Source organism: Rhagoletis pomonella, unplaced genomic scaffold (genome assembly GCF_013731165.1).
Source record: "Rhagoletis pomonella isolate Grant_MI unplaced genomic scaffold, Rhpom_1.0 Rhpom_scaffold_01768, whole genome shotgun sequence".
NCBI lineage: Eukaryota > Metazoa > Arthropoda > Insecta > Diptera > Tephritidae > Rhagoletis > Rhagoletis pomonella.
This window is the reverse complement of record NW_023460321.1, coordinates 9,382-26,757: the sequence shown is the minus strand read 5'-3', so window position 1 is coordinate 26,757 and position 17,376 is coordinate 9,382. Positions and strand designations below refer to the sequence as shown.

The 17,376-nt window shown below is 37.0% G+C and overlaps 1 protein-coding gene across 1 annotated transcript; it reads right to left on the bottom strand.

The window, feature by feature from the left end:
• Positions 1-453: 453 nt before the first annotated feature.
• Positions 454-17,037, bottom strand: LOC118752714. Its single transcript, XM_036487597.1, has 9 exons — positions 16,017-17,037; positions 11,427-11,590; positions 11,187-11,332; positions 6,738-6,943; positions 6,480-6,672; positions 4,385-4,616; positions 1,562-2,476; positions 1,359-1,498; positions 454-1,287 (listed from the first exon to the last, which is right to left on the bottom strand). The coding sequence occupies exons 1-9, from the start codon at positions 16,907-16,909 to the stop codon at positions 1,087-1,089; spliced, it is 3,090 nt and encodes a 1,029-aa protein (XP_036343490.1). The 5' UTR covers positions 16,910-17,037; the 3' UTR covers positions 454-1,086.
• Positions 17,038-17,376: the final 339 nt, after the last annotated feature.

Sequence of the window (17,376 nt, the reverse complement as noted above, 5' to 3'; positions counted from 1 at the left end):
ATGGTTATAAAAACGTCAAGCCATTTTTATCAGTTTCTTTTTTATTTTTTTTAATTAAGATTCTGTAAAAAATATTTTTGTTAAAGCTCGAAAGTTCATATCGGTGTAAAAATACCTTGATGAAATTGCAGCATCTTTTCAGATCAGTTAAAGGTGCTTTAAAAACAAAGTTGTTTTTACGTTTTCTTAAATTGGATTTGTATTTTTAGATTTTTTTGATAATTATTTTATATATAGCCCCGAATATCAAAATAAAACGAGACCAGCAAAAAATTGTTGAACTATAATAGTTTTTGAGACCAAAAAAAATTAACTTGCAGATCCGGGAAATTTTTAACTCGCTAAAAAAATTTCTATTTTTTCTTGTGGCAGAACTTTTTTTTTTATATGATAAACGAAAAGTTCTAACCAAAATCCATAAAAATCAAGAATAGTCGATTCCAAATATTGGCCGATTTAATATGGATTGACACTCATAAGTGACTATAGTATGCACCAGTGTACTGCACAAGCCGATTCATTTACGTTTTTAAGCTACTTGAAAAAAGTACAAGCGGAAGTATGATACACACTTTATGCACATACATAACTATGTACTTAATATGCATGTGCAATTTAAAAATCACTCATACGCTATGGTGAGACACTGCCAAAAGCGTAATTGATATGGCACCCTCACATTGTATGGTACGTATGTATGCATTTCACACATCTACAATGTATGTATGTATGCAGTGCATGCATACAAATGTACAACTGCTTTTCTTTTCCATTAAAAAATAAAAACTACATATTTTTAGAGATATTTTCATAAAAAATGAGGTAGTTGGCAACCAAGTGCCGACCATCTTGATAGATTTGTGTGGAGAATATCATTTCCGTTTCGCTTCTTGTAGAGGCGTCATTTGTCATAAGTATTTTTTGTATTCCTTGAATTGATGATCTTTCGTTCTGTAACCTGTGTTATCTACATATATGTGCCATAAAAGTGTGAAACCTCAAATGAAAAATTCGATGCAGTTACATCTCGACCCATCATTGGCTACAACGGAATAAACATCACCATCATTTTGTAGGCAACAAAATTTAGTTTTCCCCCGTCTGCTCATCATTATCATCGTCACTATGTTGTTGCAATGGCATTTGTTGTTGATTACTTGAAAGTGACGCTAGCGGCGTTAATGCTGTTAGTGTCGTGGCTAGCATGCTTTCCCTCGTATTTTGTTTTTGAACCTCGTATTCACTTTTGATGTCTACGTAGATTTTACTTTGCATTTGGTGTTCCTCCTTAAAATTTAAAAACGTAAATAATTAGTAGTAAAATATGCAAAAACAAAAGAACACATCATCCACCATACCATTATTTCGTCAATCCTTCGAGTGGAATTAGGCATCTCGTACTTATTACTCGCGTCCCTTAGCTCAATTGCTGCATTCAGTTGTTCATCCAGCGTTCTACCTAATTGGTCCAATGAGCTTGAAAGCACATGCTCGATTTCTGTACGTAAATCACTCGAATTGAATAAAAGCAAAATAATAATGACAAAAACCTATTTAGTACCTGTGCTCTTTAAACGCTTTTTGGGTAGCCTTAATTCTTGACCGGATATCGGTTCGCTACTGCGCTTATTTCCAGCTACGTCTGCAGCAATGCCAACGACTGTGGCGTGTGTGGTAGGCGCAGGAGGCGCAGGTGAAGAGCAGCTTGCTAGTTGACTTTCCAGTGTTTGACAATAGTTACAATACTCTTCTTTCATACCCGCACATAAACAGCTGTCGCGAAGTGGTGCTGCTCCATCCGACTCAGCTTGCAAATCAAATTGCGTTCCACCCTCACAGTCATCCGTATCTTTCGAATGTGATGGTGTATTGCTTTGCAAGTGCTTAACTACAGTTACGTTGACTACATCTGCACCTTTCGATATGGATGTTTTGACGGAAGAAGCTTCGGGCGGCACCAGCGCAAGCGGTGGAGTTTTCGCTGATCTTCCGAAATGAAAGGCTGCCGCACGTATCGATGAGTATAGTGTTGGAGGGGTGGTGGTGGTGTTATAATGATGCATTGCTGCCGCAGATGTTGTTGGACCGAATTCTGGAGACATATGTTCGCTGCCATAACTCTCTGTGGACGAGTCGCCATCATCCTCTCCGTCTTCTGCCATTGGCGATTTTTGTAAGTTTTGTATAAGGCATAGAACCGCTTTTTCCAGTTGTTGGGGATTCTTCGAGGCTGGCTCATCCACGGAGGATTGTGGAATTTTCGTATTTACAATCATAGAAAATTTATTTTTCATCTCTTGAATTCGCTGTTTGCCCTCCTCTTCGCTGAGCAGTGTATTTATGCAAATGAAAGAATGCACCTTTTTTGTTTCTTTATGGACTTCCAGGTAGCCTTTTGAGCGCAGATAAATAAAGTGACCGTTGCGGGTTATGAGTCTGTAGGTGGACTCTCCAGATGAACTATAGCAATCGTACACTGCAAATACGCACCCACACAGAAGAATATGTATGAATGAATTGGCATATGCTTTTTAAAAAAACAATACACACATGTGTACAGTAACTCACATAATTGATCACACGGTGATTTTATAAAATAATTACCATGTTTCTCATAATAAATTGGTTTCGATATCTTTTCGTAAAAACTATTTTATACCATAACAATCAAAATTTCCAAATAAAAAAAATTTAATCTAAACTTCCAGTTTGAAGAATCTTGGTAGCGCCATTGATTTTTGGTGTTTTCTTTTTTAATTTTAGTCCCTTTAACTTCTTTATATAATGCATAGGTTTTATAAGAATTCTTGTTGATCTAATAAATTCGTTTCCAAAGACTGGAATCTTATGTACTTTGCTGCTTGTGCCACTTACTGCGATATAAACATTCTTAGCATTGCGTATAAGGTCATATCGATGATAATTTGTGGAATAACTGAAGCCTCCAACAAGCCAATTGGGAGACACCTACTTTTCGTCAATTTTAAAGCCGCTTCGGATAGCGCGAAGAAAAGTGGCCTGCCTCATATACCCGTAGTTGTGTATGTAACGCATACGCCCCGTAGCACCAATTGCAGTCTCTAACACAGTGCTGTCCAACCGGTAGTTCGCGACCTGTATTTTAGGCGCCCCAAAAACAAATATGTATGGGCAGAAGAATACTCTGTATCGAACTACGCTATTTCCGGTTGTAAATACGAAAGTGTAACTTGCAAATGAATGCTTCAGCGCGAGCTTTGCTCTTATGCGTGATATGAAAAAAAAAAATTTCAGAACCAAAATTTAATAAAAAAAATCACCGTTAAGTCCTAGCTACTTCCAACTTACACTTTAATAGGTTTGTTCGTCGAAAATCCAGCAAGAATTATCCAACACTCAAAACATCAGAGAGTAAGAAAAAATTTTCTCAAATTCTCTCTCATGTTGAGAAACTTGCAAATTTCTGCACGAACGCAAATTTGCAGGAATTTGCAAGTTTCCCTGCCAGCTGGCGTCCACGGTTGCATTTCAAACATAAACATTTTTTTATAGAATTTTTAAAATTCTTTCGGATGGCCAAAACCAAGATATACATGTATATTTCTTGTTGTTCTGACTTTCTTTAACATACATTTCAATTTCTTCATCGTACTAGCTGTCGGGTTTCTTAAATCGACTCTGGTTGCAATTGCATTCCGATAGCGAATACCATTTTTTTTTCGTCCGAATTAAGTTCAAATCATTGGAATTAACTAAATTAATTATATCAACAATTATTTACTTTTTGTTTTTCATAAAAAAAATCGCTCGTGTTTATAAATTTTTAAATTTAACGAACTAATTTATTCAAATTATTGAAGACAAAAATGCAACCATGCGCCACAACCACATGTTTTTCGTGTTTGCAAATTCTTGCTGGCAAAATTTTTTCCAGCAAGAATTTGCAACATCTCTCCAAGAGAACTGTCACTTTGCTCTCACAATTTTTGAGTGTTGGATAATTTTTTGGTCTGCACGAACGCGATTTGGGCAAAAATCGTGATAATTCGTACAAATTCGTACAAATTTTTTGCTCGACGAACAAACCTAATATATGTAATACAATCAAATGGGCTATAAAACTGCACACCGGAAAGAGGCCGAAACATTATGGTAAAAAAGTTGGAAATTTAGATGACATTTTTTTGAATTTGCCTAAATTGGTATAAAAAAGATTTTTATAAAAAAATAACGAAAACAATTTATTATAAAAAATATTAGGCCCTATTATGGTTGTCGCCTACGCTGACTACAGTATTTTAGCGAGGAGCACCTTTCCATAGGGCCGTTTGTAAAAAATTGCCAAGTGATCAATAATGTGAGTTACTGTATTTATAGCTCGTATTTGGGTATGCGATGTACTTACTTTGGCGCAGAGCTACAATAACCCATCGCACATCATCCTGGTGCATAAAGGTGAACGGACTCAAGCCTCGTACTTCGTCTGTCATGTAACCGGCTACAAGTCCAATTCTTTGGTCGCAGTCAATAATACTGCCATCAATTAAGTGTCTTGTTTTGTACTCCATTGAGTTGGCTGCCGTGACGCAGTTTATTACTTTGGGTAGACGAATTATACGCGCCGTTGCAATTAACACCTAAAGGAAAATTAGGGCAGGGTTATTTCATATATCTAAGGGTAACAGCGATGGTCACAATTATATTCACAAATTTAGTTATGTAGTATAAACAAGTTACATACATATATCTACATATGTACATACAGTAAATATGTAGAAACTATGTAAATATGAGTTAATTTTTGAAAATGTGATGACACAGTGTAAAAGCCATTTTAGGGACGTAATGATCCCAACTGGAATGGAATGTATTAGGCCCGTACGGTATAGCCAAAAAATATTTTGCCACTTATTTCTATCATTACAAAACTTCTCATAAAAAATAAATAATCATTAGGAGTCAAATCAGGACGCATATCGCATATTGGCGGTAGCTCCAAATACTTTTTAATGCATATTGATCGTTATGTTTCGACGCTTCCATTTTATATGTAGGTCTGAAACAAAAAATTAGCTGGGGGTGGCTAAAGAGTTAAAATACGGGGATTACGAATGAACTGAGTTGATACGCCTTCTATTTCTAATCAAAAAATACCTGATCCTGCAATGTTTTCAAGAAATTGTGCGCAACTTTCGAAATTTATTATACATAATACTGTAGTGTGTTCAAAATGTGTCTTTTACCTTCCGGACGAAATATTTCGTTGCAATCCGTTGCAAACCCCACAAAAGATTTCCTTCCCTACATTATTAACATGTTCCCAAAAATAATTATTTGTCTTTTCTGACTATAAGGAATTTCGAGTTAACAAGCTTTTTATAGAACGTCAAGATTTCCGACGTTAGATTGTCGATTTCTTACGTAGACCAGCGCCATTAAGAAACCTCACATAATGTAACAGATTGCCTGTGGAGATGTGCGGTTAAGCAGCATTTAAATAAGGCGATTTTCTAAGCGATTTAACATCGATTTCAACAAAACCGCCTGTGTAGATTGTGTTTAAATTTTCTAGAAAGCGATACAATCGCTTACAACTTTTCAGGCGATGTTAAAACGCTTAGGAAATCGCCTTGTGTAACTCAGACCCGCACGACCCTCGGTACTAATTTAAAATTGACCTGTATGGGCGGTATCGGGAAGATATGTAAAAATATGGCGGGCGGGACGGGACCAAAATCCTTTCCCGAAACTCCCGATAAAACCGCAACCCCCGCAAATTCACAAAATCATAATTAAAAACTACGTTTGAAATATGCATTTTTAATATTTCATTGAGACGAAAACGAACAGCAAAGTAAAACAAAATAATCGGAAGATGTCAGATCTTTCATTATTATTTAAAATTAATTTAAAAGACATGAACCTTCGATCGGTTTGTGAACCACGCTAGACACACAATTCGTTTCAATTTGTTATCCGTTTGTATCCTGCTTTAGAGATAGATATCGGGACCCACGGGACCCGCGGTAAAATTCTGAAAAACGTCGGGATGGGCGGGTTCGGGACTTAAAAATCCAATTTCGGGAAGGGCGGGATCGGGATTAAATATTTAGTCCCGTGCCCATCTCTAATTTCTAGTCGATTTTTCAGCGAACTAGCATCGCGCTATGCGATCATAATCACTACCAGCGATCAATTACACAAATTCTTATTTCAGTATCAATCGCTGCATCATCATTAACACCGCCATATGAATTTGTATAGTTGATCGCTTGTAGCGATTTTATTAGCATCGCGCGACGTGAATCCGCTAGGTCATGTACCTAGCCTTAGAGTTTTTACTATGCGACTAGCACTTTCATGCCTATCTGATATCCTTTCGTGTCAGACAATAAAAATAATAAAATATTAATTTAGAGGGGTTTCGTTTTCTTAATGGAGATAACATTAGCTTTCTTGCTGAGCATTTATGTATTGTGCATATGTATGTATTAACTTACAATATCATTTCCACTTATTGAGTGCAACGGTATCGTATCATCGCGAGCACGGGAACGTCGTATCATTGGTAGATTGGAGGGAAATGTGCTGACTTTAACGCCTCGCGGCGCCGCATCACTGCGTCTGAAATTTCCTTCTATCTTGACAATTTCATATGTAGTTGGTTCTGAACGGGGACCGGCCCGGGCCAATCTGTAAACGACGTACTACCATTTTAAATACACGTGTGTAAGTGGATATTTTCATTATCAATTAACCTAAGAGTGAAACTTCGCTTGTCCGCACGCAAACGTTTATCGATGTACTCCTCCTCCTCTTTGGTGCGAGGTCGTGCATCACCAGACTCATCATCGGCCTGTGTATCGAAAAGCTCATTGGCATTGGAAGGTATTAATTGTTGTTTCATTATGCTGTGATCTTCAGGATGGGTAATATTTAAAATATTTTGCCCGTATAAATCAGTCTGGAATATAATAAGAAAACGTGTACATATGTAAGTATGTGTGAGCATACAAATTTAAATAATAAATTTTAATATTTATTTACTATATTTAAATTAGAACAAGTAAGAAAGTCTAAGTTCGGGCGGAGCCGAACATTAAATACCCGGCGCAAGTATTAAATATATGTTTTTTCACCTTTCCGAAACCTTGCGCTAGATGGTAAGCCGGGGTGTATCAATTTTGAGTAAATTAGCGTCCTTCAATTTCGAAATATTGAAGTTTCAAGCATTTCTGAAATTTACCGTTCAATATTTACTGATTTATCGAAGATTTTGTATTTCTCTCCGTTATATGGGATGTGGGCGTGGTTATTGTCCGATTTTAAAAAGTTTCTGCGATTTTTTATGCTGTACCAAGGCCAACAACTGTGCCAAGTTTGGAAGAAATTGCTGCAGCGGTTACCAAGATATACACATGTAACCATAAGTGGGCGTGGCTACGCCCATTTTCCAAAAATTTATAATATTCTTATTTTTCATCTAAAACTTATTATAAATATCAATTTTGAGTGAATAATCTCCAGTAGTTACTAAAATATCGCAGTTTTCGTATTTCTGAAAATTACCGTTATATGGGAAGTAGGCGTGGTTATTGAGCGATTTTGAAAATTTTCGGCCATTTGATATGTTGTGCGAAGGCCAACAGCTGTGCTAAGTTTGGAAGGAATTGGTGCAGCGGTTACCAAGATATACACATGTAACCATAAGTGGGCGTGGCTACGCCCATTTTCCAAAAATTTATAATATTCTTATTTTTCGTCTAAAAATTATTGTAAATATCAATTTTGAGTAAATTATCTTCAGTAGTTACTAAAATATCGCAGTTTTCGTATTTCTGGAAATTACCGTTATATGGGAAGTGGGCGTGGTTAAAGTCCGATTTCGCCCATTTTCAATACCAACCTACCTTGGATTAAGGGAAACCTACGTACCAAATTTCGTTGAGATATCTCAATTTTTGCTCGAGTTATCGTGTACACGGACAGACGGACAGACGGACAGACGGACGGACAGACAGACATGGCTTAATCGATTTATTTTTTCATCCTGATCATTTATGTATACATTTGTCTATATCTATCTCGATTCGTTTTGGCTGTTACAAACAACCGTTATGTGAACAAAATTAATATACCCTTGTGCACAAGTGCGCTCGGGTATAAAAAGACCAAAAACAATTTTTAACGAAAACGATTTTTTGTTGCCTGAATCGATTCCTAATGCGGACTAGGGGCAACCGTTTAAGCAACGTGTTGAGGCAATCTGTTTCTCTTGTTCAATACACACGAGGCAACCATTGCGGCAACCTCAGTAGCGAGTGCTCTGTTATGAAATGGACATACGGAATAAAATTTTGTTTTCTACCAAAACACGCTTTCAGCTCAACTGTTTTCAATGAACTAAGCCAATAAACTCAATACCTCAATACACAACGACACACACGAGGCAACCGACACGGCAACCAACACAAAATATCAAAATATTTTGATTTTCGGGCGACGGTCGCGGTAACACGAGTTTCTATGCCCTGGTTGCGTCAACCGTTGCCTCGTGTGTAGTTATCATAAGATATTCAGAAATATGAACACCCGCTCGACGAGAATAGACAGATTTTTTTCTTCAAGAACCAAGCGTATACATTTTCTTTTTTTTTCATTTTGAAGAAGTCATGGTTTTCGAAAACAATTTAGTCCGGCAAAGGCTTCAGCTCTAATCTTTGCTACAAATTAACTTTTTGTGAATTTCCTGACCTCTATTGCCTTTTTAAAGAATTTCCAGTGACGGAGTTGTGTGTGGCGGCCGCTAAGACTGATTGGTTAGCGGTGCGTACTATCACACCGTAGGACCTGGGTTCGCTCCTCGGCAGGTATTGGCCATGAAACCGGCCATAAAAAAGCTTCACATAAAATGTATTTGCCTTTCGAAAGCGATGCAAAACTGCAGATCCCTTCATATGTGTAACAACATCAAGACGAACCTCACAATTGGCTCAGCCAAACGCCTAGAAAAAGTGTAATCGCCAAAATATTAAAAATATAAACAAGGACTGTAATGGTCGGCCGCAGTAAAGGAGACGTGATGATCAGATTTGGTATGTTATTTGTTGTTGGCCGGAAACTCCGACATCTTGTCCCCGATCAGTGAGCGTATTGTCACAAATCGCAACAAAAAGTAGTTGAACAATATCAGCTCAAATCCCCGAAATCTAATACGGCGATGTAGAGTGACATTGAATGCAGCTCTTAGCTACGTTCAGGTTGAGAAGGAACTCTCCGCGCCATTCGAGACCAAAATAAGATAACGTATGACCTCCTGAAAGCAAACTGTTTGGCAGTTATATTTTGAAATTGTGAAGGGGTTTGTCTATCCGGGATCCAGCATCAATACCACCTTTAACGTCAGCCTGGAGGTCAAGCGAACTCCTGCAATAGGTTACCACAAACTGGGTAGGCTTTTGAAAAGTAGAGCTCCCTTTCGACGAACAAAAAGCAAGCTCTAAAAATCTATCAAAATACCCATAATTTTATATGGAACTATTCTATGCAATATCTATGGCCACGTTTACATGGACGACGGGTAGCGACGGACCAAGAGCCACATAAGAAGAAGTTGGACAGAAGATGGATTTGTATAAGTATGTATTTAGTTGTTGTTGTTTTAAAATAACAGAGTTTCTTGTTTCTCCCATAAATTTAAAAATTTGTCTATTCAGCTTTCCTTTAAATTGATGACGACTCTATAAAATCTGTTGGAAAAAATGCTATCTATTAAATCTCATACGAGTATCGTAGCTACATATCGTTCCCTTAATATAGAAAGGCCCTAACTCATTTTATTTTGAAGTTAAGCTCTGGTAGATTCCTCACAAATGACTTAATCGAATTTAAAATCAACTACTACATCAAAAAATTAGTTTCTGTATTTATTAAAAACCAGTGTAATGAAAAAAAGTCTCAACAGAAGATCTGTAGTTTTTGTAAAGTTTAATAACTACTCTTTAAAGAAACAAAAATGTTAGATAGGACCTTTCTACATTAAGGTAAACGATCCCTGCAAAAAATGGGACTAATCCGGGATGACTCCGGGAGCAATCGCAAAGGAGCATGCGACTAATACCACTTTTGATCTCTTTATATGGAATGAACTGATCGATTTTGTTCGGGCATGTCCTATGAAGAGACTAATTGTTTACATTTATACCCGAAAGGGCATAAAAAGCGACTAGTCACTTTTAAAAATTAAAAAAAATTTTCGCCAGCTGAGATTCGAACCGGGGTGCTCAGTTTTGTTAGGCGAATACTCTCTCTGTATGCCAACGCCCCACATGAAATTTCATTGACTAAGAGCGTACATATCATTAAATCGTTAATAGTACCCGTTAGAGATGAGTTGGGGACTAATTGATCTCCATTAGTACCCGTATGATACCAGTTGGGACTAATTAATGCCCAATTGTACCCGATTGAGAGTAATCTCGGAATACTCTCTTTAGAAATTACCCTGCAAAAAATTGTGCGACTAATCTCTAAAGAGAGTATTTCGAGATTACTCTCAATCGGGGACAATAGGGCATTAATTAGTCGCAACTAGTCTCAAACGGGTACTAATGAAGATCAATTACTCTCGACTCATCTCTTATGGGTATAATTGGAGATCAATTAGTCCCCAACTCATCTCTAACGGGTACTATTAAGGATTTAATGATATGTACGCACTTAGTCAATGCAATTTCATGTGCGGCGTTGGCACGCAGAGAGGATATTCGCCTAACAAAACTGAGCACCCCGGTTCGAATTTCAACTGGCGCAAATTTTTATTTTTATTTTTTAAAAGTGACTAGTCGCTTTTTATACCCGTTCGGGTATAAATGTGAACAATTAGTCTCTTCATAGGACATGCTCGAACAAAAGCGAACAGTTCATTCCATATAAAGAGATCAAAAGTGGTATTAGTCGCATGCTCATTTGCGATAGCTCCCGGAGTCATCCCGGATTAGTCCCATTTTTTGCAGGGTAGTCGCACAGTTTTTTGCAGGGATATGTTACATATATGTATGTATGTATGTACACCAAAGCTTTCTTTTACATCAATAACAGTGCATTCATTCGAATTTGCACAGGGACAGATTGGGGTAGTTTAGAAAGATACAATCAGAGTTTTCTTTTTTAGTTTCATGATACAGATATTAAAAATTTCTTTTTACCTGACAATGCCCCAAATGTTGTTCAACGCTTGATGAGATTAGAACGATTTGGCCATGGCATGTTATTGCTAGGAAAAACCTATCCAGCATTTTCATTAATGATTCCGTGTATTGCGGGCGATTCTGATTTAGGCTTTCTCCAAATACTGTAAATTGTAAACAAAAATATGAGTTTTAGTTAAATACTTAAAAGTGCCTTATATTGTAGTTTGTTGTATAAAACATTTATGCAAAGCTTACTGTACTGCAATCGCAAACCATGGGCGGCAAACCGTAATACCGCTGTTTTATCCACGCGCCTGGGAGATTCTGCTACATGTGGCACCATTGTAGATAACTCTTGAATAGATCCATTCAGCTTATCACGTCTGTTTTTCTCTGCTCGGTTTCTTGCTTCGCGACCACTGCAAAATTAACAAAAACGATGCGAATTAATTAAGTAAATTAAAGCAAGTAAATCAAGAATCATCAAATATGGTTTGTTTGAAAAAAAAAAATGTTAACCATTTGAGATTCACTTTGATAGAAAATTCATCTCGCTATGTTTTTCACTTAACTCCATACATACATACTTATGTATGTGCATTGTAGGCATATGACTTTTTAACTATACATATGTATATCCTATGAGTAGAGATGAGGAATGATGAAAATCCAACAAAACTAATATTTTTGACAAAATTTGGCTAAAAACTGCAAATGTGATGCAGTTCAACAGAGCTCCTTTAAACGAACCGAACTGCATCAAAAATTTTATATCGAAAAAAAGGTGACTTGTTCTCTTTGGTAATTAACCGATTTATGTGAGCTAAAGTTCTTGACACAACTTTTGTTATGCCTAATGTACATACAAATACATACATAATCATTATTATATTAATCAGATGAATACAAATATAGAACAGGGTGAATAAACGTAAAGTTCAGAATTCGTGCTATATTTACTAGCCCCTTTATTCCCAATGTGTTGACAAATCTTGTTAAAATTGCTCTGTCATAACCGCATTGCCTAAAGTAGTATCCCGCAAAAATTAGCTATGAGAATTGTAATTTCGGCAAATTTTGCCATTTCGTCGGAATAGGACCGCAGATCTTGTAGTAGTATAGTATGTAAATCTGAATTTCTAGTTTTTCAGGATTCTAGAATTCAATTCCTGAGTCTCTAAAGGCTGGACTAGACATATTGAACTGCATGTCCCAAATGTACAAATATTTTAAAACTGTCTGATTATAGGATATCAAGGCTTTACACTTTCATCTTCCTTGTTATATTTATTCGTTCGCATTTAATTTCATACAATCTTTCATATTAAATTTAATGTCTTGTTTACATAGATTTAAGTTAATCTTTGTGAAAATGTATCTAATTTGAAGTATACCTCCAAAAGACTATACATAGTCTTACCTTGTACTACATGAGTGAATAAAATACCAGTTTGGCCGAGCTTTGATCGAAGCGCATATACTTTGCAAAGCTTTCAAGGTTTGGGTATCAAATACGGGTTATCTGGATAGCTGTAAAATTAATATTTTGCAAAAAAATTAAAAAATAATTTGGATTTTATAAAATAAGTAAATTTTTTACTTTAAAAATTATGAGTCAACCTACGCTGGAGATACGCTGGGATGAAGAGTACATATGTATCTTGAGCGTACGTTCACAAAAAGCTCATTCAAATTAACAAAATACAACTTTGTATTAAAAAAAACTCTGGCAAGACTCGTCGAAAATATTTTCGGACTGAAGTGCTCAGGAATACTTTTCATTTGATATCCATATTGCGTAGTTTTAGTTAAATTTTGTAGAGTCGAAAATATGCGGCAACCTTACATTAATATTCTGAGGGATAATATATAGGCAAAGCATTGTTTATAATAATATTACATACAAGTATTTGAGGTTTAATGGAATATACAGCGTGGCTCCGAATAACTGTCGCACAGGTTGTTTTTTTTTTTAATGAAAGGGTCCTTTATAGGTTTTGCGAAAAAATGATTTTTTATTTTCTTTTTAATTAGTTTTAAAATTTTAATCCCTTTTTGCATTTGCCAGCAGTGTAAACTTTGGGAGATATGTATGTAAGTACATGCGACACACAAGTCTTTTGTAGGTGTTTTTTTTCTTAAAGCCTGATTTTGGCAACTTAACTTAACGGAACATAGAACTTAGAAAATCAAAATGAAACAGATTCGACGTGGCATTACGTTACGTTAAGTTTCGGCCATTCAATTATAAGAAATATCCATTTATGAGAATGTCTTAGTGAGAGCCTGTAAGTTACGTTAAGTTGCCATAATCAGCCCATTAGACTTTGTATATAAAAGACCAAAAAAAGAAAAACTGTATAGGGTTGGTCGAATAAATGGCCCTCCTAGTCACCAGTTCCGAGTCTATTCGATTGCTGAGTATGAGGCCTTCTGTTGAACAAAAGGGGGGGTATGAAGGACTCCGCAGCGTCTGGGTTCAGGCCCTGGTCAAAGCAACATCGCAAAAAATTTAACCAAAAAGGTTTTTTCTTAACACACTTCGTGTGACAACATCATGGCGCATGGCACAAATCGGAGGAGAAGCTCGGCCAAACACTAACATATTTATGTGTAAGCGCCAATCTATTTTTATTATTATTATGAAGGTGGTGCCAAACTTAAACATAACCTTGCATGTTTTTTTTTTGCAATTGACGCATGCGCTCATCTGCTGATCTTTAAGTAGCCATTTAATGTGACTTGCAACTTTGAAATTAAATAATAAGCTCATTACTACACATAATGCTGCTTGGTTCTTGCCCCACAATAACTAGACAAAGTGAGTCGTGCTGTAAACAAACGCATCTCCTTGGATATACTTTCCTGAATGGGTTCTATAAAAAGAACTACATAACTATGTGTAATTATCATTGCGAGTAGAGAGTAATTGATTCGACATTACTCGTGCCAGTGTTCGTTGAAAACCATAGGGGTCCCTTATATTTTTGCACAGAAAATACATATGTATATACCAGAGAACAGCACGAGTGCCTATTTTTCTGACTCTAAAAACATTCACTCTAAAAACGTTTGCGTATGAACACAAAGACTGGAGTGGGATATTTTCTAGTACCATTTTTACGCTCACTGCTTTTAAGCGGTGGAAATATGCTAACAGCAAAAAGAGCAGAGTTTCACTGTGATCACAAGTATTTAGCACCAAGTAAGTATAAACTGAATACAGTAAACATCGGAAAATATCTGATGCGGAGTTTATGATACTCACTGGCTGGAATGAGGACACTTTATGCTCCAGTGTGCAGTTTTCCCTAAGCGTAACTGTCAATTAGCCAATAAAATCCATCAACTTCTGTTTTTCCAAAAGAAGAAAGGTCAACTTACTCAAACCCAAATTGGTTGAGACAGTGATTGAATTTGCACAAGATGCGAAATATCTAGGTTGATGTCAGACAAGAGACTTAACTGGAACTGACATCTCACAACGGTTAACAATAAAGCCACGAGATCATTTTATGCTTGCCAAAGCCTCCATGGTAAATGAATGGGTTATCCCCAAACCTTATTCAATACGGTGATAGAATCGATTTTCACTTATGGCAGCGTTAAGAGCTCTTGACTCTTGTAAAAGGGTTACAAACTAGTAGACATTTGCAAGATGGTGCTGGAAAAACTAGGAACCAAAAACAGAGTTACCCTGTGGTAACCATAGTGCCTGATCAGCCCTTTGCCTTGCTATGGTCGGTCCACAGAATACACGGCAGAGTTTCTAAGGAGATGGGAGCACTCGCAAATTGCAAGTGAATGGCGCACGACAAAGGGCAAAAGGCAATCCAAAAGATTCATAACTCCCTCTCGTGGAATCTCTGAGTGACTGGTAAATCTTAACAGAGAGGGCTTAAGAACTCTCACTGGGTACCTGATAGGACCCTGCTGGCTGGCTGAAGTACCATCTACACAAAATGGGACTCTCTGAGGAGACGAACTGCAGATTCTGTGAGTTGGAAGAGGAAACCTAGGAGAAATATTATCATCTCCATCCAGAATCATCAATAGCCTAAGGTAGGAGTGACCATTTCAGGGTTATAGGTTACAGCGCTTTATGCCCTTATGTCCCATTATTATTATTATTGTTATTATTATTATGATACTCGAGTATGAAAAGAGTATCAATGCGATGTTGCGGTGTACTCGTGCCGTTCTCTGGTATATGCATATACATACATAGATACATATGTGATGCGGTTCATTAGCGTCCTGCTGAGTTAAGATGCTAAATGCGTAGGTTGTCGGCGTTGAAGCTCGTGCAAGTATATCCGCGGAATTATTCCATTCCTTACTTAACGCATTCACATACAAAGTATAGCGCCAGCACGTGATACAAATGCGACAGCGACCACGAATCCCTCAAAATATTGAAAAGTATGCGAAGTATTCGGAATTTTCAAAGGGAGACCCTATGGAATATCTATGTACATATGTATATGGTATACGATTTTTGTGCGTATGCAAAATAGGTTTTATCATTCGTCCACTGCTTAAGGAAAATGCTTGATATTATGCAACGTTTTCTGGTGGCCAAAAACATTACAAAAACGGATGTTCTATGTGAAAACATATTTCGCCAGAGTGTATGGCGAACTATTTTTGCCTGCTTGTAAGGTTCTCCGATCTAGTGTACATATGTACACAGATATCGCTATCTTTATTCAGCAACAAATTTTCCATTTTATAAGAGAAGTAAAAAATAATTTAAAAATAAAATCAAGAACAGATAGAGCTTTTTAAAAAGTTGTTTTTGGTACTAACACTTACAAAATTTTTAGTGAAGGTGATAGCACTCACCTGTTGGAAAGCTGCAGCATATCCAGCATTGGGTCGTGAGAATAGCTGCCGTAATTAGGGTACCGATGGCCACCACCGTAAGTTCGATAGCAGCTACTCGCTGAGCCGTATGGTGCATTTGGGTACCACATATTTGGATGGTAACCGGATGGATGCGGGTATTCACTATATAGTGATTGTTGTGCTTGTGGATGTGGATGGGGCCGGGCAAAGTTGTTATTGCTCATTCCATAATGCGTCGGCGTCAAGGGCTGTCCATAGGAAGCAGGCGGATGCATGGATGGACGTACATGTGGTGGAGGGAGCGGTGAATTGTAATTGCATTGTAACGTGGACGGTGATTCAAACATCATTTCGCTGGGTGAATATTTTATATCTTGCTCAATGTTGTTGTTGTTGTTGTACGCATGCGAAGCTGGCATTCGATTGGAATTCGTAAGAGCTTCAATGGTAATTGTGGATGCTACATCAGCATCACTCAGTGAATCGGTTAATTGGAAAAAGTCTGTGTTCCTCAATTCAGATTGAAATGTGTTCGTAAGAGGTGCTGGCCTATTGGGTTGACATGCTTTCTCATCTATCACATCCGATGCAGTGCACATAATCGATGTTGGTAAATTTGAATCAGTCAAGGTACTTGCGGAAAATTCAGCTGCATCTAAGGCGGATATATTATCATCCATGAAACCATCGTCATTTTCCCAGATCCGACACTGGAAGCTATTGCTGGGATTATCTTCCTCTTTATCTATAGTTTCAAAAGCGGGGTGGTTCTGCGATTTAAAGCTGTTTGGTGACGTAAGTGCCACATCTTCAAGATTATACGGAATGTTTAACTTAAAATCCTCTTCTTCCGAAGTAGCAGTTTCACTGCGTGTCTCAGAAGTGCTCATTATGAAGGACAACACTAGAGCCGTATACGGTATAGGTATTCATTCATATGTTTTCAATCCACATTAAACGGATGCAACATACTGTTCCTCTCGAACCAATAACCTGTGGAAATAACGAAAAAAAAATTGCATTAATGATTATGGTCGGTAGTAATTTATATTCATATGTACATTAGGGTGATTCGCCACAAATAGTTGCGGGTTTTCCACCGGAATTATAAAACTTATTATAATTTAAGTTAGACCTATTTACAAATCCCTAAAAAAAAAGTGTCGTTATGTCTTTTAATTCCGTGGAAAAAAATTTTAAAATTACTCAATAAATAATTTTTTATTTTAATGCGGATTCATCATTTTAGTTCAGAACTTTTCTTCCATGTGGCTTTTGTTGTCAATAATCCTTACACAGAGTAAAGTTACATTCATTTAAGAAGGTTTAGTTTTTCGCCGATAAAGACAGGTCCTAC

Excerpts from the sequence above, each read along its gene's own strand:
- LOC118752714 (XM_036487597.1), bottom strand. The coding sequence starts at position 16,909 with ATGAGCACTTCTGAGACACGCAGTGAAACTGCTACTTCGGAAGAAGAG. Across the intron at positions 11,591-16,016 it reads ATGCTGCAGCTTTCCAACAG|TGGTCGCGAAGCAAGAAACC; the intron begins GTGAGTGCTATC and ends TTAATTTTGCAG. Across the intron at positions 1,288-1,358 it reads GAAGGATTGACGAAATAATG|GAGGAACACCAAATGCAAAG; the intron begins GTATGGTGGATG and ends TTAAATTTTAAG.